At 40.4% G+C, this 27,378-nt stretch overlaps 1 protein-coding gene across 1 annotated transcript; it reads right to left on the reverse strand.

The window, feature by feature from the left end:
• Positions 1–600: 600 nt before the first annotated feature.
• Maged1 (MAGE family member D1) lies at positions 601–7,988 on the reverse strand. Its single transcript, XM_026381599.2, has 13 exons — positions 7,798–7,988; positions 7,224–7,297; positions 5,787–6,509; positions 4,488–5,156; positions 4,297–4,360; positions 4,005–4,084; positions 3,744–3,835; positions 3,448–3,527; positions 3,314–3,356; positions 2,979–3,041; positions 2,277–2,391; positions 983–1,368; positions 601–771 (listed from the first exon to the last, which is right to left on the reverse strand). Exons 2-12 carry the CDS (start codon positions 7,266–7,268, stop codon positions 991–993), a joined length of 2,352 nt encoding a protein of 783 aa, XP_026237384.1. The 5' UTR covers positions 7,269–7,297; positions 7,798–7,988; the 3' UTR covers positions 601–771; positions 983–990.
• Positions 7,989–27,378: the final 19,390 nt, after the last annotated feature.

The following is a 27,378-nucleotide window of genomic DNA, read 5'->3' on the forward strand; positions in this document are numbered from 1 at the left end:
CCTGTCTCTATGATAAAGCCTAGTTCTGTGGGGGTGAGGAATGATGAGGGTTTCCTAGAGGGATAGGCTAACTGGGCTGCATTCCCAGAGATGGGAGGAGGCATGGACAATGTGGCTATGGGTATATTTTCTTCCTGATTTTGGCACGTGGCTCCTACTGTTCTTACTCCTACTCCTATCTCCACCCTTGGAGATATTTCACTTCCCACATGGACAGTAAAACCAACTTACTGATTCACCTCTCCCCTTCAACTCCCACTCTGAACCTTGTCATTACTTGGAGTTCTCCCTCATTTCTTTTCTCTCAATATCACTCCAGGACATGTAACAGTGTATCTACACGTTTTTGAGATATTTACTGAATAAACTACACTATTCTTGGGTCTCTTGTGTGCACTATGGTTCCTTTTGGTTCCCAATCCATTAACTGGATCCTCCCACATTTCAAAGGTTAAAGCTGATCCACCCTTCAGGTTAGAGCTGATGTCCTCTCACATTAAATATGTTGATCTCTCCATGAATACAAAAAAAAAAAGAAAAAAGAAAAACAGAGCACATCAAGTTCACTTTGCAATTTCAATGTTTATTTCTGATACCAAAACTTGACAGCACACAAGGAAAAAAAAGCAATAGACAGGAACAGCAAATAAATTTATCTTGCATGCCACTTTCAGTCAACAGGATGTGGCTCTCTAGATAGCTTGTGTTTAGAAGGAATCTGAGGCTTCAGCCTCACTCAGGGGAAAGACTATTGCAACCGATGAGCAATATCTGTGAACACAAGAAAGAAAAAGTAAAAAAAAAAATTAATGATATATATCAAATAACAAGTAACATAAATATCAAACAGTGCTTTCCTATACTTCCATCATCTCCCCAACGAGGATTTCCTATGAATCTTAGCTTATGCAGATATATACAACCCCATCAACCCTATACCCTCCAAGATCCATAACTCCCCAATCCAAATTAATGTACCTACCTGAAATCTCACTCGACCCAGAAGAAACCAATGGCACCAAAGTTGGCAGCAAAGTTGGCACTGGCTGTGCCACTGGGGCCAATGATGGGGCCAGCGAAGGTCTGAGGAAATCTGGAGCGGGCATTCTGGTGGTATCTGGCCCAGAAGGTAAACGGGATTCTGGACCAGGGATCTCCAAAATCTCCTTCCTCATCCCAGGTCAGCAGCTCAAACTCAATGTCATCCCAGCTCCAGGGCCCAGATACAGCCTCATCTCCAATTCCCATACGGGTTCTTGCTTCAGCCCGCGCCTCAGCCTCAGCTGCAGCAGCATCCAGAGCATCCAAAGCCTCATCTGCAGCCTCCATGAACTGTGCAGTCCAGTCACGAGGGTCTCTCTTCTGAACCTGACATATAAAAAAAAAAACAAATAAAAGCTATTTATAACTACTAAAATATAGGATCAACCTAATTGTTCATCAATAGATGAATGGATAAGGAAAAGGTGGTCTATACACACAATGGAATAGTATTTAGCCTTTAAAAAGAAAGAAATCCTAACATTTTTGACAACATGGGTAAAGCTAGAGGACGTTAGGCTAAGTATATAATTCAGATGCATAAAGATAAATACTATATAATGTTACTTATGTGTCAAATCTAAAAAAAAGTCAAATTCATAGAAGTAAAGTAGAAAGGTGGATGCTTGGGTCTGGGGTAGGGTAGAGAATGGGGAGATATTGGTTAAGCAGTGGGAATTTTGTTAGATAGGATGAATAATTTCTGGAGATCTACTGTATAACATGATGACTATAGTTAATGTATTACATATATGAAAATTGCTAAGAGCTGGTTTTAATCATTCTTACCACAAAAAATGGTAAATATGTGAGGTGATAGTTAGATTTATTTAACCATTCCACAATATATAAATACATAAAAACATCACATTGTACCCCACAAATATGTACAATTTTTATTAGTCAATTAAAAAAATGAAAAAAGCCAACGTTTAAAAAAAAACCAGGTAACCCATAAATATATATATATAATTTTTACTGACTATGCCTTAATAAAGCTTGAAAAAAATAAAAATATACTGAAAAAACCTGACCAAAAAAGAAAACAATACAAAACTCATAACAGTATTAGTTACTATATATTAGGCATCCAATACATACTAAGCACCTAAATTTGTGTTATTGCTTACATAACAACAACAACATACCTAGGATCTCATTCCTGCTCTGGGCCTTTCCCAGCCAGTGATACCTCATCCCTTAACCTATCAATTCTGGAGCAGTTCCTCCATTACCTCTGCAATGAATCTCAACACTTTCATCTTGCTAGTCTCATGGTAGGAACGGAGGCCCCAGAGGAACTCATACTCGGGAGGGTTGCTGTTGGGCACTCGTCTGTAGTCCAGGTATCTGAAAGAGCAAAAAAGTCTTGTGTCTACCTATCCAAAGAGAGTGGTAGTCCACCAATGCACAATAACCTCAGATTTTGAAACTCCTGATTTTAGGTAGCAACTCTCTTATTACCAGACTCATTCCTAAACACAATCAGGTTATTTACACTTTAATAATCAGACCTCTGAATTCCTGTGCCAGTGATTCTATAGTACGCAATCATTCAGAGGTGCACAGGAGGCTTGTTTAGGGTCACACAGAGGACAACGCTAACCTCACCCCTCTACCAAAGCTCTAGCTCCAGGTTCTTGTAATCATTTCAATGAGCCCCCAGATAGGATCACTGCCATCATTATACAGCAGTACAAAAGTCTCTGCCTGCCCTAGGCTTGGAAATGTCTACCATGGGGATGGAGGACAGGTTTTGCTTGTAAAACAACTATGCTGTAGAAAAATTCAACCTCAAGGAGTAACTCCTAATTACACATTTTGTGAGCTTACATACAGGTATAGTTAAGAAATGAGCTTAGAAGGGGATTTCTGAGGCAGACCATCACACAGTCAGAATCATGATACCCAGAAAAGACCCCTTAGGCATCACTTACTTTTGCTTTACAAACTCATAAGTAAGAAGTTTTCTCAGATCTCCAAGGAGGGGATGTCTCACCCTAACAGTTAAAAAATGAAAAGAAAGGAATCTATAATCAGAAATTACTTGACTTTGCCCAAAGAAAAGCGAAGAGCTTTCTAGCACAAGGTCAGAGATGAGAAAAAAGGCAGAGAGTTCAGGACTATTTCCCCATCCTCCCAGGTAACATCCTTGGGCTCTGGTTCTTCCCAAACCAAACCCCCAGACCACCAGGTTAATGCAATCCTGGGACCATCCTCTATTGCCAAAGGATGACTCAAACAGGCAAGCGATGAGAGAGCCCAATCATACCCAGGACGCAGTCCCATCTTGCGTAGTGCCTCCCAGAGGACAGCTGCAATGGGAGGCAAGAGGAGACAAGGCACGGAAAATGAGCATGAAAATAAGGCTGTAGCCAACCCCCAGCTGCAAGTCCAGTCACTCACCCTCACTGGCACGGTTGCCATTCATGAAGATGACACCCAGAATCACTAAGAGGAGACCCAGCTTGGGTGTGTCTTTGGTCCTAAAAGAGTACAAAAAGAACATGTTTTCAGCAGAGAGACCCCAGACCACTTACCCATCTAGCTTCCCCAACATTCATTAGTGAGGAGAGAATTATATCCCAGCTCTACCCATGACCTGCTATGTGAACCTGAATCCTGGACCCTGACCTATTTAAAATTCCCGGAAAAAAAGCATCACTGAGAAAGGCCACGTTCCACCTCCTCTCCCATCTTACGTTCCCAGTATGCCAGCCAGGGACTCAGGGGTACTGATGAGAATATACAGGTGTTCTTCCTTGTCAATTTCCTTCAGCTGAATCCCAAATTTCTGTAGGGGAAAGAAAACAGACTATGAAATTACAAAATTTATCACAAGCTACCCAGACGCTGTCAATCACCTCTCTGTGTGACTGCCCTAAATTCCCAGTAGGAACCCTATGAATCTTTGAAATCAAGACTTTCCCCATCATTCCTGTCCCTCAGAGCTGCCTTCTCACCTTCTCCAGGACAAAGCATGCCCGTTCAATGATTTCTGGGTAAACATCAGTGTATTCTCGGATGATATCCCTTAGCATTTCTGTAAGGAGAGAAAAGGGAGCACCTGGGCTGAGCAGGGCCATAGAGCAGTAACCCCTTTGCCAGCCTTACTGAGGATAATACAGCTAATGTCCTCAAAGGTGGAAAATAAAGAACTAGCTATGAAATTGAGGGGACATATAAGCAAAGGGATGACCATAAAGCAAAGGGAGGGGCAGGGCAGATCTCTGGAAGAGAGCACTGGATGCCTACCTGAGCGCTTGATGGGCACCTTTGTGTAGTCTTTAAGCATCAGGTATTTGACCAACTTATTTGCCTGAGAGGAGAAAAGGAAATCATCAAAGCTTTAATATGTTTGCAGAAAATTTGGTTCATTATAAATGAGAGGATAACAACAACATAAAAAAGCAAGAGAGAAGTGAGTGGGAAGGCATAGCTCTTACTCTTTCCTGAAGAAGGGCCACATCTCGCGGTTGCGGGGCACCAGGGTTCTGTGAGGCACGCGAGTTGGGGGAGGGTCTCAGGTTAGGTGAGGGTCGCAGGTTCTGCCAGTCAGGTGGAATTGGCCAGTCGGCAGGGATCCAGTCAGGTGGCAGTGGCCAGTCAGTAGGAAGTGGCCAATCCGGTGGCAGTGGCCAATCAGGTGGTAGCGGCCAATCAGGAGGGCCTTGCCAGTCTGGAGGGCCCTGCCAGCCGGGTGGGGTCTGCCATCCAGGTGGGGTCTGCCATCCAGGTGGATTCTGCCAGGCCAGTGGGTTTGGCCAGACAACTGGGCCAGGCCAGACAATAGGATTTGGCCAGATCACAGGGTTCTGCCAGATCACTGGGTTTGGCCAGATCACTGGATTCTGCCAAGCGACTGGGTTTTGCCAGGCTGGTGGGGTCTGCCTAGCTGGGGGGCTCTGACGTGCTGGTGGGGTCTGCCTGGCTGTCTGGTTTTGCCAGCCAGACGGATTCTGCCAAGCCAATGGGGTCTGCCAGAGCACATTAGGGGGTGCACCAGGTGGGTTCTGAGTGGTCACTGGAACTGGTGCAGACCTCCAGGTCCCTGCAGGCAGTGGGGCCCGCCTCTGATCCCCACTGCTGTTCTCTTCCACATTCAAGTTATTAATCTGCAACATCAGAGAGAAGAAAAGTTGAGGGTAACTAGTTGGTCCTATATCCTTACCCTATCTATTCCAGGAAGGTCCCCTAAACCCTCACCTGTATTGGCAGCCACCTGACCAGTGGCCATTGGTCACCCTGAGTCTGAGGTTTGTCTTTCCCTGTCTTCCATTTAAGAATTTCATCTCTAAATCAGGTCAAAAGCAACCCAAGGTTAGAGGCTTGAGGCTTACTCTTCCTGGCTCTGCTTATATCATCCTGAATGAATCATTCAAGTCAATTCATCTCTCTGGGACTTAATTTCCTCCTCTGTAAAACTCAAGTATGATCCCTAGATAGTAAGAGGTATTTTTAAGATTTAATGAGATAACCTGTGTGAGGGGGCCTAGCTCAAGACCTAACATGGTGGCTGCTCTCAAAATGTAAAATGACTTAACATGGTGGCTGCCGTCAACATGCCTACGTATTAACTCTCCATTAGTCTGTGGGCACTCAGTGGACAGAAATAAACATTCACCTTAACATCCCCTTCAGCCTAGCCAAGTACAGGCAATTACATACACTTTTGTTCAGAAAAAAAGAACCTCAGAGAAGAAAGGAGAGAACCCAAAGCAAAGTGAAGCTAGCGGGGATCTCACCTTTCGAGTCCTCTTTCCCCGAATTATAGTCCGGGACTCCAGATTCTGAGCCTGGGAACCATCTGCAGATGTCTGCGCAGCTGCACCGTCAGGTTCAGAGATACTTGGGTTTGTCTCTATGTCAGGTGGGGAAGCAGCCATTCTGGTTTGGTTTACATTCTGGTTCTGGGTATCGGCTGTAGGAGCCTTAGTGGTATCATTCCAAGCCTTGAAGGCTGTCTTAGGCCGGTTGTTGGCCACCTCACTGGCATTAGGAGGCTGAGAGAAATTGTAGGTGGTGTTTGGGCCCACCTTAGTAGTGGCATTCTGGCCCTTAAAGGCCATTTCAGACTTGTTAGTAGCTAGTTCACCTGTGGTTGCTGCCTGGGAAAAATCATAGGCAGCATTAGGGCCTTTTGGGGTGGCATTCTGAGACTTAAAGGCTGCCTTAGGGTGATTGTTGGGCATTTCATTGGCATTATGTGCCTGAGAGAAATCATAGACACCATTTGGGCCTTTTGTGGCGGCATTCTGGGCTTTAAAGGCTGTCTTAGGCCTAGCTGCAGCTGCTGAGACCTGAATGTCAGCCATCTCATTGGCAGTTGGGGGCTGTGAACTCTGGGGACTAGCATTCGGCATGCTGGCAGCTGCTGTGGCCTGGTTGGTAGGTGGAGCCTCCGATATCTGGATCGCCTCCATCAAGGTCTGCATAAGCAAGGCGCTGTCTTCCACAGAGGCCTCAGCCTGCAAAATACAGGGGGAAAAAATTCAATGTCTGGGCCTCAGAAGCAGGAGGAGGGGCGCAGCGCAGTAGGGGAGCTGCAGGAGGCAGTTGGTGCAAAACCTGGAGAGGCTGGGACACACCTAGGGAGCAGACTAGGGTCGAAGGGGGGCGGGGCGGGTGCAGAACCTAGGACGGGTGGAGGGGGCGGACGCAGGGGCAAGACGAGGGGCGGGGCAGCGTGCAGAGCTGCGCTAACCGAGTGGGGAGGGGGGAGCTGAGGGACGGAGGAGTGGGCTCAGGGAAGAGCCAGTGGGGCTCGCGGAGGGAGCTTAGGACGCGAGGCGGAGCGAAGAGTTGAGGAGCACAAGGGGGGTCGCCCGAGGGGGGAATGCGGGAGAAAGGGAGGGTGGAGGCGGGAGGTTGGGGGAGGGGGCGACAGACTGCTCCACACGCGTCAGGACTGTGGAAAAAAAAAATGGTTCCTTACCCAACCCGCATTCTCTGGGCAGATTGCCCTGACTACTAACAGGGTCTCCCCTTTCTCTGAGCAGGGACTGATGGCTGAAAAGGGCCGCCCCACCCCCCTTTGATAAACGCTGGGAATTTGAAAGACGAAGGAGTCTAGGCACGAAAAGAGGGCAAAATCGGATCCTGGCGTGTGGGCGACCCGTGGGGCCCGAGGGCGGGGGGAGTGTCTGCCCGGGAAATGGTGGGGTGGGGAGCGGAGATCTCACCTGGTAGCCGAGGAGGCCCGCACCACAGTCCATTTTCTGAGCCATGGCTCCTGTCCCTCTGGCGAGAGCGGAGCCTGAGGGTTGTGGAAGAGGAGCTGGGCGTTATACCACCGAGGGCAAACACGGAGGGCCCAAATGAGGGGTGTGCGTGCGCGTGGTTTGATTGTGGGGGCGGAGGAGGGGCTGGATGTGAGGAGGGACGGAGCGGGAAAAGTGAGCGGGCGTCCCGATGGAGATTCTGGAGCTCTAGAAGCTTGACAGGGAGAAGCTTCCCAAACGGGGTTCGGGTTAGGATAGGATTCGCGCTCGGGAAGTTGAATGGAGGTTTCGAATCAGGAGGAATAACAGTACAGACAGAGATCGAGAAATCTGTGAGGATTCTGTGAGGAACGATGGCAGGGATTGGTCAGGGGTTCCGAGGGTGATACGGGGGTTCGAATCAGGAAAGAGTGGGTGGGGGATGTGGGGAGTCAGGCAATGGAGAGGGGTTCCGAATCCGGGGTAAAGGGGTCGGGGGCAGAAAAAGGGGAGCCCGCACCAGGGGGCAGATGCCCGGTCTGGGGGCTAATCTCACCTTGCCTCAGGCCCCGACCCCAACCCCCTCGTTGCCTCCCTTCTTCACGACTCAGAGGATCGGGAGAGCTGTGCTCGGCTCTCAGCAGCCGCACTCTCTCCTTATCCAGGAGAAAATGCCAGCGCGGCAGCTTAGACGACCCCGCCTCTTCGCCTAATATACCACCCACCGCCTCAGGACGCCGCGCGCATGCGCAAGAGCTAACCGACCAAATAAGAGTCCCGCCTGCTTTCCCAACAAAAGCTTCGTCCTGGAGACTACGACGCGCATGTGCACTGGAAGAAGGTCCCGCCCCTTTGCCAACACACCACCCCACCACCAACCAGGTCGACAGTGTACAGCAGTTCCTCCCCTTCCTCTACATCCCCTCCCCCAACAGATGCGCTGAGCCTCTTGGTCCCACCCCTAGCCCCACACTTCGGCCCCCTACCTTTTCCGCAATGCGTCTCTATTCTGCCCCTCCCCTATTCAAGGCCCCAGGGTCAGAACTGCCTGCTTCTCTACCCGCCTGCAGAGTACCGCTTAGGTCTCCATTGAGGGTATCTCTGTGGGGGGTCTCTAATTGCAACAAGTGCTAGGCCTCCCCTGGAGTTCATTTACTTTGCAACCCAGGAGAGGGAAGGCCAGAGGATACACTGTTGAAAGAGGTAAAATATATGCCCGCCACGTGACTTACATGTTCCCCCTCACTAGCGCCCAGGCTCAGAACACTAGCTTCCCTTCTTTTTTTTTTTTTTTTGCAGCTCCAGCCATGGAAATATTTTGTGAGGGGAAGGGGAGTGGGCAGAGAAAAGCACAGCTTGTACCTCACAGCAGGATCAGTGCGGTGGCTTATTTTCCTGACATAGCAGCCCTGGAAGGTGGATGGGAGCCTCCCCATTTTACAGACCAGGGAAGCTGAGGCACAGGGTGCATGGGCCACACAAGGTCACAGAGCCAGTAAATAGAAATGCAAAATCTGGGTATGGGTCTTCCTGAATGCAAAGCCTCTGTTCTGCTTGTGCTGGCCTGGGGACCAAGGCAAGCTTCCTTCCTCCATTTGAGAAACAGACCACCCCCACCCCTACATCTGCCCCCAAACAAGCAAGGGCTGCATTCCAGGAGGCCTAAACTCAGGCTCTGCATTCAAGACCCAGAACCATGCCTGCTCTATGTGGTAGAACTGGATCCTACACTGGGCCCTCTCTCTGCTCCCACTCTCAAGACTCTTTCCTAGGAGTGACAGCATCACCCTGCCCCCCAACGTTTTCCCGGAACACACAAGTCAGGCACTTGTGTGTCTGTGCCATGGCAAGCCCTGCTTCAGAGTCAATGGCCTCCTGCTTCCTTCCAGGCCTGAGGCCTGAGACAGCTGTGGTCTTGCAGAAAGAAGCTGGGCTGGGCTTCAGAATTCCAGAGATGGAGTGCCTGGCTTCTCTGTCCCTGGCAGCTGAACCCCTTTGGGTCACTTGACTTCTGAGCCTGCTTTCTCAGTATGCAGAGTGGGAAGCACAGAAAATGGGGTCCTGCTCAAGGACACACAGGCTACTCTGCTTCCAGGATGGCTGGAGCCGCTCAAAAAGCCAGAAAACGTAGACACATGTGAGATGACTCAAACCGAACTGATACTTTGCCAGAATCCAAGGCAGATATTTGTACACTTCCCATTTGTTCTGGCATCAGCTCCTGCCAGGAGCCTGCATACGAAAGGAAGCTAATGCTAGGAAGGACTGCAGCATTTGGTCCCCAAGGGCCAACATCAATTCTGCCTGGCTGGATGACTTTCCTCATCTGTTGCATAGCAACCTCCCCTGTCAGCTGCCTGTTTTTCCTCAGCACTTCCTCTGTAAAGTGTCTGCAGTGAGACGTGATCAGACTCTGGAAAGGAGATCTGAAACACCATTTTATATACTATCTGCTTCCATATCTGTATCTCCAGTCCTGACATGGCCTATGAATTCTAGATCCCTAATCCAACTGCCTGCCTCACTTATCCAATTGGATCCCTCTGGTACTCAAAATAACAGGTCTTAAACTGAGTCCTTCCTCCCTTCCATCTCCTCTAGTTGTACCCTTCTCTCTACAGTAGAATATAAACTGCTTAGAGAGATAGATTGTTGTCTGTTTTATTCATTTGCATCCCCAGAACATACAACAATGCCTGAAACACTTTATATGCTCAATAAATATTAATTTGATGAATGAATGAATCATACTGCTAAAGCAAGAAACTCAAGAGACATTTTTCCTGGGATCAATTAACTTATTTTTCATTATACAAATACTACATTGTCATTATAAAATCTATTTATTATTAAAGCTTCAAATATTATCTAAATATTTTAGACATTATGTAAACATCATCTTGAGAAAGTTGCTAAGATTTTATGCTACCTTTCCATATACCACTTTATGCATAATAAATACATGAAAAATCTTACATCAAAAGGATTATAGAAATGCCATAAATATTTTAAATTGAATTCTTTTGCTTACTGCTTTCTATTCTTTCACTTCTATCTTCACCTGCCAGACATAGCTCTAACTTCAAAAAGCCATGTTTCATTGTTTTACAAGAATTAAGATGTTTCATAAACTTTTATGCATCTGATTTACATCATTTCACAACATCTACCTGACTCATTCTTTTAAATGTCTGCATAATATTCCACAATGGGTGTGAACAAGAATGCAAATTTCCCCTCACAGACATTCATATAAGTCATAAGGTTTTGAAGAGGAGGGGCATCTACAAAAACCACTTCAATCAAAACACCCCTATACATATTATTTTTTCTTTTTCCTTTCTTTCTTTTTTTTTTCTTTTTTCTTTTTTTTTTTTTTTTTTTTTTTTTTTTTGTACTGGGGATTGAACTCAGGGGCACTCAACCACTGAGCCACATCCCCAGCCCTATTTTGTATTTTATTTAGAGACAGGATCTCACTGAGTTGCTTGGCGCCTTGCTTTTGCTGAGGCTGGCTTTGATCCTCCTGTCTCAGTCTCCTGAGCTGCTGGGATTACAGGCATGCGCCACCACACCCAGCTATTCTCATTTTAATGCGTGATGTGTTTTATTTCTAAAACATCACGTGCCCAAAAGTAAGGTTGACATACTCTACAGTGCCTCATATTATAAGACTTTTTCAAATTTTCCCAGACTGATGCATATTTATGGACATTTTTGTGTTTTATTTATGCTTCTGGAAGTAGTGTGGCAGAACACAGTAATGGACATATTAAATTTCTTTAGTGAAGTGTGTGTGCAAGTCTTTTATCTATTTTTTATTTGGGTATTCTGTCTTTGTCTTGTTGATTTTTAGGGGTTTTTTGACCCAGGGACACTCTGCCACTGAGCTATATCCCCAGCACCTCCCCCACTTTTATTTATTTATTTATTTTTGCAGTTCTGGGGATTGAATCCATGGTTTCACACATGCTAAGTAAGCCCTCTGCCACTGAGGTACTTCTCCAACCCACTTTTAATTTCTTATTTTGAAATAGGTTCTTGCTGAATTACCCAGGCTGGCTTGATACTTGCAATCCTCCTGCCTTTGCCTCCAGAGTCACTAGAATTACAGGAGAGTGTGCCACCATGCTCAGCTTTATGAGTTCACATTTCAGTAAGCTAATACAAGTGCATATACTTTATATTACAGAACAGTTGCTACTGAAAATGCCACAAAGGCCAGAATATTCACATCCCCTTGGCACCTAAGAGAATTTGATCTCAGATTTACCAGTGCTGCAAGCTTCCAAAGACAACTCTCAAAGTCAGTGATTTATTAGAAAGACTCATAGATCTCACAAAAAGTGATATACATATGACATGCTTTATTGTAATGAAGGGATATAGATGAAAGTCAACAAAGGTAAAAGGTACATACAGGACAGACCAGACATGAATTGTCATTTGTTGTCTCCCAAAGGAGTTGTATGGTTGGTGCTTAATTCTCCCGACAATGTGAAAAAAATGTAAGGAACACTGTCAACAGGGATGTTCACCCAGGACTTAGTACCTAGGGTTTTTACTGGGGGTCAGTCGGCTAATCCCCGAGCACCTGAGTTAGTTATTCAGTCTCCAGACTAATACCCCAAGGCCAATGTGGCTCAAGGCCCTGGGCAAACAAAGACACTCAAATCAGGCAGAATATTTTCCAAGGGCTTAGAGGTTACCTCCCAAAGTTGCTCAAGAGCCAGACCTTTCTTTGTACAAGACATTTTTGTTTTGGAATGCACAGGGTTTGGAACACTCCAGACCTGCTGAATCAACCTTTTCACTGTGCAGTCACAACACCCACCTAACTTATTCTGAGTGATTAAAAAATGCAATGATGGAATCCATTGTCCTAGTTCTGGTGGTAGGAGCAGAAGTTACAAGAAAATGCAATTTCCAGGGTGGGCATTGGTAACAAGGCCAGTATCCACAGTCCAGTGTTCAATGGCGGCAACAATATTTAATGGAATGATTTCTCAAGTACAGCTGGTGTCCAGCAACTTTTAGCTATATTTTCTTAATTGCACTACTTTATAAAGTTTTTAGAATTCTTTTTATTTTGAAATAGAGATACATAGAAAATTGCAAAGATAGTACAGGCAGGTTCTATGTACCCCCCCTCCATCTACTTCCTCAAATATTTACATGGACATAATATAGGATAAAATCAAATATGGTACAATAACATGCCACTTTATCACATGAGGATGTCTCTATAAATCACCACAGCAATCAAGATACGGAATTATTGCATCAATACAAAGATTTCCCTTGAACTCCCCGTTTAACATCACACTAATCTCTTTTCTCTCACCTTAAACTCTTACACCTGCTAATGTGCTCTCTGTCTCTGTAAGTTTATCATTTCAATGTTATAAAAATTGAATCATACAATATGTCACATTTTGAGAATCGACTTTTTTCACACCAGAGTAATGCCTGGGAGATACATTCAGTTTGTTTTGTGTTTCAATAGTTTGTTTCTTTTTATTGCTGAGTACTATTCCATAGCATCGATGTGCTGCAGTTGATTTATACATTCATCCACTGAAAACACATATGGGTCATTTCCAGTTTGTGATTATAATGAATAAAGCTGCTATAAACATTTGTGTACAAGTTGTGTGTGTGCATGAACACAGGTTCCCACTTCTCTGCAACAAATGTCCAAGAGTGCAATTGCTGGGTCTTATAGTAAGTACATGTTAGTTTTAAAAAGAAACTACCAAACTTTCTTAGAGTGGATTACCATTTTACACTCCATTCAACAATATGTGAGTGATCCAGCTTCTCCAAATCCTTGACAGTATCTGCTAGTTGTTTTGTTGTTGTTGTTGTTGTTTTCTGGGGGGGGGGGGTATGTTACCAGGGATTGAACATAGGTGTGCCTAACTACTGAGCCATATAACTAGTCCTTTTTATTTTTATTGTATTTTTTTAAATTTTGAGACAGGGTCTCATTAAGTTGCTTAGAGCTTTGAACTCATGATCCTCCTGCCTCAGCCTCCGAAGTCGCTGGGATTAAAGGCGTGTGCCACCGTGCCTAGCTGTTAATTGTTTTTAGCCACAGGCGTGTAGTAATATCAGATTGTAGTTTAAATTTGCATTTCCTTAATGCTTGTGTTGAATATATTTTCATGTGCTTATCTGCCATCCATATATTTTCTTTGATGAAATGTCTCTTGACATTTTCTAATTGGAATTTTTGCTTTCCTTCTAGCTTTTTAAAAATGTTTAATCTTGAGAATTTATATATATATGCCATATATCCTTTGTCAGATACATGGTTTACAAATATTTTCTTCCTGTTTATAGCTTGTCTTCTTATCTTCTGAATATTCTTGTGTAAAGCAAAAATTTGAATTTCGAGGAAGTCCACTTAATTGATTTTTTTTTTCTTTGTAAGGACTGTGGATTTATGTCATTTCTAAGAACTCTCCCACAAATTCTAGGATCTGAAGATTTTCCTCTTGTTATATTTTAAAAATCTTATAGCTTTAATTTTTGACATTGAGTCTGCCAACCATTTAGTTTTAAGTTGTTGCTGTTGTTTCTCGTCCAGAGGATTGAACACAGGGCATTGCACATGCCACTTAAGTACTCTACCACTGAGCAACATCCCAGCTCCTAGTTTTATGTTTTGATTAAGGTGTACAGGCTGAGGTTCATTTTTTTCTTGGGGTACAGGAAGTCAGAGCTATGGATATTCAATCACTACAACACAATCCATCCTTGGAACTGAATTCCTTTTTTGCACTTTTGTCAAAAATCAATTGGTAATATTTATGGAAGTCTGTTTCTGAGTTCTCCATTTTATTCCACTGTTTGTTCTGTGTTTCTTCATCTACCAATACTGCAGTCCTGATTACTGTATTCAATAATCTTGAAATTAGGTAGAATGATTTCTGAATTTTATCCCTTTTCAAAATTATCTATTAGTTTTTCTATATATTTTGGAATGATCTTGTTTTTATCTACAAAAAAATTTGCTGTGATTGTGATAAGATTTGCAATCAAATGGCTTATCAATTTAGAAGAATTTAATACCTTTTTGATGCTGATTCTTTCAAGCTATGACATAGTATGTCTCTCCATTTACTTTGGTATTCTTTAATTTCTACATTAAACTTTTGTGTATTTTTAGCATATAAGTCCTGTGCGTGTTTTTTAAATTTACATGTGTTTCATTTTTTTAGTCATTTTAAATAGCATTTCATTTTTAATTTGGGTTTCCACGGGTATATTTCTAGGATCCAGAAATAAAATTGATAATGGTATGTTGATCTTGTATCCTGGGACTTACCAGTTCTATAGTTCTATGAAGGTTTGTTGTTGTTGTTATTGTTGTTTTGTAGATTTTTGGAAACCCCTATACACTATTACGACAGTCTGGAAATAGTTTTATTTCTTATTTATTCTGCTAGTTGAAGTTATAGTATAAACTGTTGTGGTTTTGAAAAAGTTACCCTCTACTGCTGGGTTGCTAACAGTTTTTATTGTAAATGAGTTGTTGGATTTTCTACAATGATTTAATGAGTCGGTCAATATAAGACTTTTTTTATTATTATTATATTTTTGGTACCAGGGATTGAATACAGGGGTGCTTAACCACTGAGCAACATCCCCAGCCCTTTTTTAATATTTTACTTAGAGACAGGGTCTTGCTAAGTTTCTTAGGGACTCACTAATTTGCTGAGGCTGGCTTTGAACCTGTGATCCTCTTGTCTCAGCCTCCTGAGCCGCTGAGATTAAAAGTGTATCCCACTGCACCTGGCATGAATTTTATTCTTTAGCCTGCTGATACTGTAAAGTACATTGCTTTATGAATACTGAATTATACATGAAATAAATTCTATTTGGACACAGAGTATATCTTTTTCTACATTGCTGTATTTGATTGTCCAATATTTTGTTGAAGATTTTTGCATTTATTTTTCTGAGACATTAACGTGTAAGATTCTTTCTTGTACTTTGGTTTTTGGATCAGGGTAACACCAACTTAATAAAATTAATGAGTTATTTCCTCATATTTTATGAGACTGTGTATAAATGGTGTTAAAAAAAATCTCCATTTCTTTCTTTCTTTCTTGGTTCTGGGGATAAAACCCAGGGCCTTACACATGCTAATAAGCACACACACAACCACTGAGCTACACATCCAGCCCCATTTTTTTAGAACAGATTTTTGTTTGTTTTATACCTTTATATTATTTATTTATTTATTTACTTATTATGTGGTGCTGAGAATCAAATCCAACACCTCACAGGAGCTAGGTGAGCGCTCCACTTCTGAACCACAACCCCAGCCCCCCAGCCCCATTTTTTTAATGGAGAACTGCCTTTAACCATTATTTTAGGATACACAGGTTGGCAGTGATTGTTAGTTTCCCTTCTGCAAATGTCTTGATTTCCTTTTCATTATTAAAGGATATTTTCATTGGGTATATAATTCTGAGTTGATTGTTCTTTCCTTGCAACATTTAAAAATGTCATGATCTCCATGACAGAACTGCTGTCACTGGTTTGGTATTCCATATAGGTTTTTTTTTTTCTTTATCTCTGATGGCTTTCAAAGTATCTTTTTCTGTCGTTAGCATTCAGAAGTTTGAAAATAAAGGGTTTTGGTGTGAGTTTCTTTGACTGTATCCTGTTTGGAATTTGCTCACCTTCATGAATCTTGGGAAATTTCCCCCAAAACTTGGGAAATTTTCATAGCCTTTATATCCTTTTTCAATATCTCTTTTTACTTTATTGTTTTGCTTTTCTTTGTAGCTATAATGACATCAATATTATGTCTAGTGTAATATATTACAAGTGAGGCTTTTAATCTTTTGTTTATTTTTGTTTAAGAGACTATTTTTTTCTCTGTTGTTTAGACTGGATAATTTCTATTGTTCTATCTTCAAATTCACTGATTCATTCCTTCTGTTATCTTTAGTGTGCCACTGAGCTCATCTATTGAGGTTTTCCTTTATTAAAGTTCCTTTGATTGGATTTTTCTATTCTTAAATTTCCTATTAATTTCTTTTTATGCTTTCTATTTCTTTATGAGATTTTCTATTTTCTTACTGATGCTTTCTATTTTATTTGTTCTATGCATGTTCACATTTGATCACTGAAACATTTTTACTGTGACTATTAAAAATATTTGTCAGATGATTCTATTATCTATGTCATCTTGATGTTGATATATTGTCTTTTCTCATTTATGTTGTGATTATTAAAGTGCTGACTATGGCAAGTGATTTTCAAGTAAATCATAGATATTTTACTTATTATGTTACAAGGTGTTGGATCTTATTCAAATCTTCTCTTTTACTGCATATGGGTGAAGTTCACATTCCCCACTCAGCCTCCATTGACACCTGGAGGAGAGGAGTTCCTTGTTACTGGGCTAATAGAATTTCTGCTCCACACTAAGCTTTTACTCTAACTGGAAGACACTCGGGTGTCTTTCCCCATTGAGACCACTGGTGGATAAATGTCATCATTAGGCTTTTTTCTTGATATCAAACTATTGGTTAGGGGAGGAGTATTTCATTATCACCCACGGTGGGGCAGGGAGATACAGAAGCCCCATGAGGTACCTACTAACACTAAGGGATCTGAGCTATTCCCACTCCCCATTTGCCCTTCTCTAACATCACTCAGTAAGGAAATTGGAGATCATTATACCTTGGCAATGGAAGAAGTTTAGGGCCTCTAGTTGGCTTTTACAAGTAGGGCTGGAGCTGCAATCTCCGCTCTGGTGCTTAGCCAGAGTAGAGTGATTATTGTTTGGTATTTCTAAGCTGTCCAGTTCTTTGGACAGAGAAATAAAGCAGACTTCAGTTGAAAATTATTATTTTGTCTGTGTCTTTCAGTGTTTCCAGTTTGCAGGCTTCACTAGCATCTGGTCTGGAATATAAGCAGAAAAAAAGACAAAGCCCAGGGAAATCATCTCCACATCATTCCTTGGACTCAACTTTCCCTAGAGAATATTCCATCTTCAATTCAACTTCTAAAGTCTTCTTACATTTGGTTTATATATGACTATGGATGAATAGGGGGAAATACATCTACTCCATTTACCTCTTTTTTCTTAAAACAGAAGTTCCCAATTTTAGTGTATTTCTTTAAAAAAAAACTATTGATTTCTTACTGCATAATACTAAAAATGGAAAAAGTAATTTTGATCAATTCTTTTACATTATGTATAGTACTTATTTTGTTGTCTTCTATGATCCACTAAAACATCAAGAAATTAATCAGTAATAATTTCAATAAGTATCTCTTTTTCCTGAAATGACTTTGATATTTTACCAATCAGAATGATTGTTGCTTTTTTATAAGTAGTTTTGAAAAATCATATTTAAAGTTTCTTTCTGTCCTTATTTTACTTTGGGTTATTCAGAATGTCTCTCTCTGCTTTATTTCCCAACCTAATCCATTATCTAGTCCTGTTGACTCAATCATTTTGTATACAACTTGAGTGGCTGGGGCTGTTGCTCAGTGGTAGAGTGCTTGCCTAGCATGTGAGAGACACTGGGTTTGATCCTTAGCACCACATAAAAATGAACACATTAAATAAAGGCATGCTGTCTATCTACAACTACAATTTTTCCCCAAAATACTCAAAAATACAACTTGATTCTACTTTATTCTCTTTCTTTCACCTTTTCCCAATAGTTGTTAGATGGGAACCTGGAGTGAGGGATAAAAGGAAAATAAGAGCCATGCTGAAACAAAAGGGGATGGAAAGGGAGAGAGAGAAGAAAACGAAGTAAGAGACAACGACTGAAAATAGTAGTTGGAAATAAGTGAAATTAGAAAGATAAGGAAAAAATAAGAGGGCACAGTAAGAATGGATGCTAGATTAAGGTAAAAGAAAAGCTAGAGGAAAGGAGAATAAGGAAGTAGAATATAAAAGGGAGAAGAGAATGTAGGATAGAGGAGAGGAGTGTGGGGAGAGATGCAGGAAGAGATAGTAGGGTGCTTTGGCCAAAATGCATCCTCACTGAATTCAGATATTCAATCCTAAATTCCCAATGTACTAGTATTTGGAGATGGGGTCTGTGGGGGTAATCATACCATGAGGGTGAATCACTCATGGTAGGGATTAGTGACTTCATAAGAAGAAATGAGAGGGTTTGCTCTCTGCTCCCAACCTTGTGATTATAACTAAGAAGATGGCTGTCTGCAAATCAGAAAGAGGGGCCTTTGCAGACACAGATCTGCCAGTACTTTGATCTTGGACTTCCCAGCTCCCAAAACTGTTGACAAATTTCTGTTTAAGCCAACCAGTCTATGACATTCTACTATAGCTGCCTGAACTGACTAAGACAAGGGGTTATAGAGTAGGTAAAGAGGAAAGGAAAATAAACAAGAAGGGAGAAAAAGAGGAAGGAGGGAGTAGATGAAATAACAAGGGAGAAAAATAAATGCTTGAAATAAAGAGGAATGGAGACAGGAGAAAAGAAGAAATGAAATAAAATCATACCTCACCAATGATACTTCATTCTGCAGAGAAAAGAATGATGACTGTCTGAAGTTCTTTTCCTCTCCTCAAATACCCACTGAAATGCCTAAAGTCATTTCTTATGTAAAGTCCCTCTGGCCTCAAGGTAAGAACACTGTGATTTTCAACTGTAAGAGCCACATACCCCATGTTTTGAGTAGATGAATTTGTTAGGGATACTTGACATCTATCACAGGGCTGCTGATTATTTTGCAGGTATGGATGTTATCTAACAAACTCAGTTTGCAGAAAATATAAGTTTTATTTTATTCTGCAGCTCAACATAAATTCTTTGTCAAGTTCCCATTTTACTGAGTAGTTGAAACTTAATCTTCACAGTATGGAGTCCTTCTCTCACCCTTTGCTTTGAGATTGCACCTAAGTTCTGGGGATCTTAAATAGTGTCAAAATGTCATGATGGACTGGGGTTCTGGCTCAGTGGTAGAGTGCTTGCCTAGCACGTGTGAGGCACTGGGTTCGATTTTCAGCACTGCATATAAATAAATGAATAAATAAAATTCTATCAAAAACTGAAAAAAAGCATCAGGATGTAGGACTTCTGTTAAATACCATAATCCATGCTGGCAATCATGTCATATCTGATTTACCTCTGTCTGTCCAAGCAGGCAGTTGCTGAGTTGAGTCTCAACTGTGAAACTCCTTTGGGGCAGACTATATCAGTGGCATATACCACTCATATCCACGGGGAACATGTTGCTCCTATCATATGCTAGGGCCTCTTAATCTCTGTGAGACTTTCTTTGCCCCGCATGCACTCCCATGATAACTTGGGCAGAGGGAAAATGTGGGAAGAAGCCTAAGGCCCAGAATGTCTATAGATACCATATAGATATTTCCAAGAATTTAGACACAAGGCTCCATTACTTGAGGATCTTACAGACCTACCTGAGGTTTTTTTTCCATTCTTGGAATACAGGGCCTACGGTTCTCTTTTTTACAAGAACCCACAATATCCACTGACTCTTTGCTTCCCCTGTGCTTTTCTTCCTCACAGAATCAATGTGAGGCTGGAAGTACAGCCTTGAAAAGAAAGACCAAGAAGAAGAAGAAGAAGAAAATCTGGGAAAACTAAAAAATCAATGACTTTTTTTATACCCATCATAGAAATGAAGTTTCAAGGCAAATCACCAACCTGAAATCTTAAAAGATGGACAAATCTAGTGTCACATATGCATAAATGGAAAATCAGAAGAAGCAGACGGAGCAAACGGAGCAGAAGAAATTGCAAGTAATACATGGCTAAGAATTTTCCAAAATTAACAACAGACACCAAACTGCAGATCCAGGAAGTTCAAAAAACATATCTTACTTGTAGTGGATTAAGGATAAGAATTGTAGCAGACTTTCTGTCAGAAACCATGCAAGAAAGAGAGTGTAGTAAAAAATTTCAAGTGTTTAAAAAAAAACCCAGCAACCTAGATTTCTATATATAGCAAAAGTATCTTTCGAAGTGAAGGAGAAATAAAGACTTTCTCAGATGAATAAGAGCTGAATAAATTCATCACCAGTAGACATGCCCTGCAAGAAATGTTAGATTTTCTACAGGCAGAAAGAAAATGAAATAGGGCAGAAATTTGAGACTGCATAAAGAAAGAAAAAGCACAGGAGAGTGTGAATAAATGGAGTTTTCCTTCAAAGAGGAAATAGAATCTGCAATTATAGAATATTTTAAGGTGCTGTAATCAAAGGAAATTTATGCATACATTTTCCATTATTAAACAACTACATACAATTCTCCAGAGAAATATCTTGAACACAGAAGTACAGCAAGGATGAAAATAAAGGGATGGGATAAGTTATAGCAGACAAAAATAAACAAAATTAGATGTATTAACACAACAAGTGAGACTCCACATCATATACAACTGCAAGAATGGGATGCTAATTAGAATAAGTTATACTCCATGTATATTATATAAAGATACACTCTACTGTCATGCATATCTAAAAAGAACAAAAAATATTTTAAAGAATTTAGAATAAGAATGACAGAAGCATTTTTATTAAATCTGCACAATTAAATAATTCATGAAAAAAATAAGGTGTGTTAAAATCAGGCATGAGGTCTAGGGCTATAGCTCAGTGGCAGAGTGCTTGCCTAGCATGTGTGAGGCACTAGGGTTTGACCCTCAGCACCACATACAAATAAAATAAAGGCATTCTGTTCATCTGTAACTACAATTTTTTAAAAATCAGGCATGGTACTTTAAAGCAAAACATTACTAGGTTAAATATTCACTATATATTGTAAACAGGATAATAAGAAGCCTATGATTTAGCAATGACTCAAGAAAGAAAATCATAGCATAAGATTGTAATGCTCCTTTCTAATTAAATAATAGAATAATCATGTGAAACAATGTGTCCTTGTCAAAACCTCCACACCAATACTATACATTGACTTCCAAATATAAAACACTTTGGTGCCTCAAAATTAATGTTTCAGAATTCTTAAATACTTCTCACATATTTTCTGGACTGAAGCCAACTTGATTTCATTCTGTTCATCATATATGTGGAAGGATGTTAAAGCATTTTAAAAGTATATCTACTAAGTGCTATATGCAAAGAGTTACGGAAATAATGATGAGCAAACATCACTTGTATCACTTAACTTTCAAGGACTAGTGATCTCAGTCTAATGTAAAGAAAACTGGTTCTAGTCATACTTGCATAATTTTAAGACATTTTACTGGGTTTTATTTTGTTGATACTAGGGATTGAACTCAAGGGGCACTCAACCACTGAGCTACATCCCCAGCCATATTTTGTATTTTATTTAGAGACAGGGTCTCTCTGAGTTTCTTAGCACCTCACTTTTGCTAAGGCTGGCTTTGAACTCTCAATTCTCCTGTCTCAGCCTCCGGAACCACTAGGATTATAGGCATGCACTATGGTGCCCAGCTTTGCTGGGTTTTTAGTGTCAATTTGCATCATAAAAGCAGGCAAAATACCATTTTAAGATTACATCAAATGCATTTTGGCATATACTTACATAGATTATACATTAAATATTTACATCATATCAATACATATTCCATTAATAAACAGGTTATCAGAAGAGACAAGGGGAGGAAGCCTGCAAGTAGAACCTTAGTACAGAGTTTGGGTATGTTTGCTTGCTATCTCATCAGATGAGCCTACCACATGGGCTTATGGCATCTTGTGACAGAGCCTCTATTTCATTTGCACTGGAAAATCCCATGATATATCTGAATACTGTCAGATACTTGGAATATGATTTAGTATCACATGTGTTCTTGATTTTCAACATCAATATAAAACTTATGAACTACTTAATTTGCAAATCATGGAGCATTAACAATTATAACAGGTGTAGAACTAGACTCAGAAAAGTCATCACAAACTCCAGATTATGAGATTTCCAGATTTCATTTCATAAAACAAAGATCATCAGAAAAACATTAGGGAAATGATCTATTCTAATTCCATCATCACAAACACACATGCCCAGTTGTAACTAATACATATTATTTGAGACTCTTTTGTACAACACAATATTATACCATAATTATTCTGAAATATTTTTCAGAACATTAAAAGGCCTGTGCAGGGTTGGGGCTGTAGCTCAGTGGCAGATCATTTGCTTGGCACATGTGAGGCACTGGATTTGATCCTTAGCACCACATAAAATAAAATGCTGTCCATCTACAACTACAAATTTTTTTAAAGTCCTGTGCTTACTTCTTTATAATAACTGTACATTATTCATTAAATAAACTTACCTACTTAACCAAATAACAAAAATGTTCTTTCCATCTATTTTTGTTCACTAGATTCTCATTATGATTTTTTCCCACAAACCTCTGTGCATATCACCAATTATTCCTGTATAGTGTATTATTAGAAATGAAATTACTAGGTCAAAGGGATATGAACTATTTTAAGGCTGTTATTCAATAACACCAAAATGCTTTCCAGAAAGGTTTTAGTTAACACTAACAATGCAGAAGAGATCTCATGTATCCTTTATGAACATTTGCTTTAAAATATCAAATTTTCCAGTATGAAGGACAAAATTATATTTAATCGATTTAAATTACATTTCTTTTATAATTAATGAACAGGATCACACTCAAGTGTTTTTTCAATCATCTGTAGTTCTGCTGTAAAAGTACTTTTTATATTAAGAAGACTAACATGTCTATCACATTTCATGCAAGTATACTTTTTAATTGGTGGCTCATCTCTTAGTCTTCCTTATGAATCCTAATCTAAGAAAAAATGCAAACCATTACTTTCTTTTCCATTGTATTTCCTCCATTTTTATACTAAGGGTTTTTTTTCTATCCAAAATATCAAAGAAATATTCCTTTTTCTGGAAAGCAATTCAGGAATGTATATTTAGTGCCCCCCCCCCAAAGCTCTACCTTTGAATACTGAATGCTAAGGAGGGAACTGACTTTTTAAAAAATATATTAATTATTTAGATATTTTTAATGACAGAAGTATGCTTCTATTGCAATGTTAAGTAAGAAAACATAATACACGGGCTGGAGATGTGGCTCAGCGGTAGCGCGCTCGCCTGGCATGCGTGCGACCCGGGTTCGATCCTCAGCACCACATACCAACAAAGATGTTGTGTCCGCCGAGAACTAAAAAATAAATATTAAAAATTCTCTCTCTCTCTCACTCTCTCTCTAAAAAAAAAAAAGAAAATATAATACAAATTTAGCAGGATATAGAATGGGACTTTCCCAGTTTCCTAAGAATTCTGATTAATGCCACATAGCTTTAAAAAAGGGACTAAGTACATCCACATTCTAGAGAAAGCAATTAAGGAATTCTAAAAAGAATCCTACAAGGCTTAAGTAGGGCCTTCGGACTAGTCATATTATTCTTATTCATCTCATTTATTTTCAGCAGTGATATAGAGAGAATCAGAATTTACAGTGTTGTGAGTCCCTGGCATGGAAGCATGCTTTCCCCTCCCTGGAAGGAGGGGAGGGGTATGTGACCTCTTCACCCAAGCCATGTAAAGAGGAATCTAAAGGAATCACTTATTGAAATTGGGGAGCCTGCATGGGATAAGAAAAGAGGGAAGTTTCACATTTTATTTAGTCAAGAAATGCCTGATGATTACTCAGGTTCAACGTAATTCTGAAAGCTTTTCTACATCAACTACATTTCTATGGCTTCTCTTCACTACATATTTAATATTCAGTAATGTTTGCTTTAAGTCAAGCTTTAAGAAAATTCTACTGTGGTCCTGCCTAATAACTCTTTTTTTTAAAACATTCTGTGGTTGACAGATCATCAATAATAACTATATTCAGGGTTTATCTCACAGATGAAGGCTGAAGTTATGAAGCTTGATTAAGGGCTCTTGAATGCTCTTCACACATGTTTTCTCACCATAATGGCCTTTTGAGGTGATTTATAATCTCTGAAACTATGGTCTTGTAACCCACACCAAGAGCCGCCTGTCCTTCTATGTTGCTTTCACTGGCACGCAGGAGAGTATCTGAGATTGGAGCAGAACTCCTCTGACACTTAACTATCATCTTGGAATCTCCCTGGCAGAGAACCAACCCTGTGTCTGTCTCAGGCTTTAAACATCTATCCTTTGAAGGGAAGTTAATCTGTCTTTCCAACTTGTCTTTACTCAGAAGTTTCTTAAGGTCAGAGTTATGAAGAGTAGCCCTTGGTATATGATGTCATATTTCTTACAATCCAAATTCTTCCTTGAATTCCTGATTCTGACTAAATTTCTTATTCTTAGAATTTTCTCCTTATCTGATAACAACAACAACAAAAAAAAAAAACGACTGTCACTGATACAACTGTTGCTTATATCTGATACATGGCAGTAGAGAGGGGCATCAAACAGGTTTAAAAGAAAATAACCACTGGGTTTGCCCTCCGACCTAACAAAAACACTAAAAAAATGGACAGCAATATGAAACATGGTTTTTAAGACACTGAAATTAGGCAATGAAAAGCAGTGATCTCTAAGAAATGCTGGAGAATGAGATCAGTCTTTACTGCTTGAGAGGTTCCAGTTCACTTGAGCAGTCAGAATTCAAAAGATTCATGGGTGAGGTGTCAGATGAGGGATTGGAAAGACCAAGGTTGCTTGAGTTAACAAAGCAGAGTACCCCAAAAGAAAGACCTGCACAGGGAGAACTAGGGAGATCTTTTTTTTTTTTTTAAAGAGAGAGTGAGAGAGAGAGGGGGACAGAGAGAGAGAGAGAATTTTAACATTTATTTATTTTTTCTTAGTTCTCGGAGGACACAACATCTTTGTTGGTATGTGGTGCTGAGGATCGAACCCGGGTCGCACACACGCTAGGCCAGCATGCTACCGCTTGAGCCGCATCCCCAGCCCTTTTTTTTTTTTTTAAAGAGAGAGTGAGAGGGGGGAGAGAGAGAGAGAGAGAGACAGAGAGAGAGAGAGAGAGAGAGAGAGAGAGAGAATTTTTTAATATTTATTTTTTAGTTCTCGGCGGACACAACATCTTTGTTGGTATGTGGTGCTGAGGATCGAACCCGGGCCGCACGCATGCCAGGCGAGCGCGCTACCGCTTGAGCCACATCCCCAGCCCCTAGGGAGATCTTTGAAGGACTGCCATTAAGTGGAGTACTGTTTAGTGAATTCATAAAAGGAAATTACCAGAAGCTGGAGCAGGAACCACCTCAGAGGATTAAGAAGAATAAGTGTCAAAAAGGACTAGAGGGAACAAATGCAGAAGTTCAAACATGTCTGAGGATCATGCCTGTTCCCACCAGCTAAAAGAGAAACTCTCAAAATTCATGTGGCATGGGGTATGCAGATGGCCTTGCCTCAACAGTCAAGCTTTAAGGAAAATTCTACTGTGGTCCTGCCTAATAACTCTTTTTTTTTAACCTTCTTTTTTTAATATTTATTTTATTTATTTATGTGGTGCCCTCTGCCTAATAACTCTTAAAAGCAAAACTTGAAAAGATCTAATCTCTTCCAAATAAATGTATCTCAAGATGATTTAAAGGGGCTGGGGCTCAATGGTAGAGCATTTGCTTAGCATGTGTGAAGCACTGGGTTCGATCCTCAGCACCACATATAAATAAATAAAAAATAAAGGTACATCAACAACTAAATATATATAAGATGATTTATAGGATACAAAAACATCTGGCACCAAAATGCAAACATTTAACAAAATTTTATACTAAAAGGTAAAATTTATAATGCTGGTCATTCAATTAAAAATAACCAATATTGCAAAGAAGCATGAAAATGTGACCCATCCTGAGGAGAAAAATCAATCAATCTGACCTAGAATTTACACAGATGTTATATTTAGCAGATAAGCACATCAAATGTTATTGTAACTATATTGCATACGTCCAAAAAAGCAAGAAGAAAGAATGGTCATGTTAAGTAAACATATGAGGTGTACTTATAGCAAATCCAAAACATACATCTAGACATAAAAATGGCAATATTTGAGATGCAAGTACACTGGATAGAAATAAGTACTAAGGAACTTGAAGATATAGCAATCAGGGAAATGCAAACCAAAACTACACTGATTTCACCACCACACTCCAGTTAGAATAACAGTCATGAATAATTTAAGTAGCAATAAATGCTGGCAAGGATTTTGGGAGAAAGAAGCACTTACACATTGTTAGGTTGGACCACAAATTAGTACAACCACTATAGAAAATAGTATGGGGATACCTCAGAGACTAGAAATGGATCCACCATTTGACTTAGCTATTCCACTGCTCAGTATTTGAAGGAACTGAAATCATCATATTTTAGCAATGCATGTATTTTAATGTTTATAGCTGTGCAATTAACAATAGACAAGTTATGGAATCAGTCTAGGTGTTTGTCAGTGGATGACTGGATAAAGAAAATGTGGTATGTATATACACAGTGGAGTTCTACTCAGTCATAAAGAAGATGAATTATGTGATTTGTAGGAAAATGGATGTATCTAGAGAAGGGACAACATCACACTATATGAAATAAGCCAGACTCGGTCAAGGTCAAATATTTTCCCTCATATTTGGAGATCAAGGGGAAGGGAGGAAGGAGGGGAAAAGAACAAGGGGAAAAATCAACCAAATTATTCTATATGCATGTATGAATATGCCATAATGAACCCCATGTTTATGTATAGCTATAATGCACTAATGAAATATTATGAAAATACTCTACATGACATGAAATAAATTTTAAAAACAGCATAAGTGCTTTTGTTCATGTTGTTTCCTCTTCTAGGAATACTACCCATTTCACCCATCCATCCTTAAATCAATCAATTCTGAATCTATCTTCTTGTTTCATCTCCATTATCATTTCCTCCTCCCTTTATCTGCCTGACTAGGTCAAATTTTCTTTATTTTTTAATTTTATTGATTGAGCAGGCATCTTGGTCTGTTGTTCTGGCTGGCCTCAAATTTGTGATCTTCCTGCCTCAGTCCTATTCACAGAACCCTCCCTAGCACCTATCACAGTGGTGACTTCACAAATATTTGATTCTGTGATTAATGTCTGCCTTCTTCACAAGATAGCAAGCTGCCCAAGCACCCAGGTAACATGTCTGGTTTTAGTTACCATTATATCCCCAGAATCTC

The sequence above is a fragment of the Urocitellus parryii genome, chromosome X (assembly GCF_045843805.1).
Source record: "Urocitellus parryii isolate mUroPar1 chromosome X, mUroPar1.hap1, whole genome shotgun sequence".
NCBI lineage: Eukaryota > Metazoa > Chordata > Mammalia > Rodentia > Sciuridae > Urocitellus > Urocitellus parryii.

Bases quoted from the DNA above. Each gene is read 5' to 3' on its own strand.
- Maged1 (XM_026381599.2), bottom strand. From the start codon at position 7,268: ATGGCTCAGAAAATGGACTGTGGTGCGGGCCTCCTCGGCTACCAG. The intron at 3,528-3,743 runs GTAAGATGGGAG...GTACTCTTTTAG, and splicing joins CTGGCTGGCATACTGGGAAC to GACCAAAGACACACCCAAGC. The intron at 1,369-2,276 runs GTAATGGAGGAA...TTTATATGTCAG, and splicing joins TGTTGAGATTCATTGCAGAG to GTTCAGAAGAGAGACCCTCG.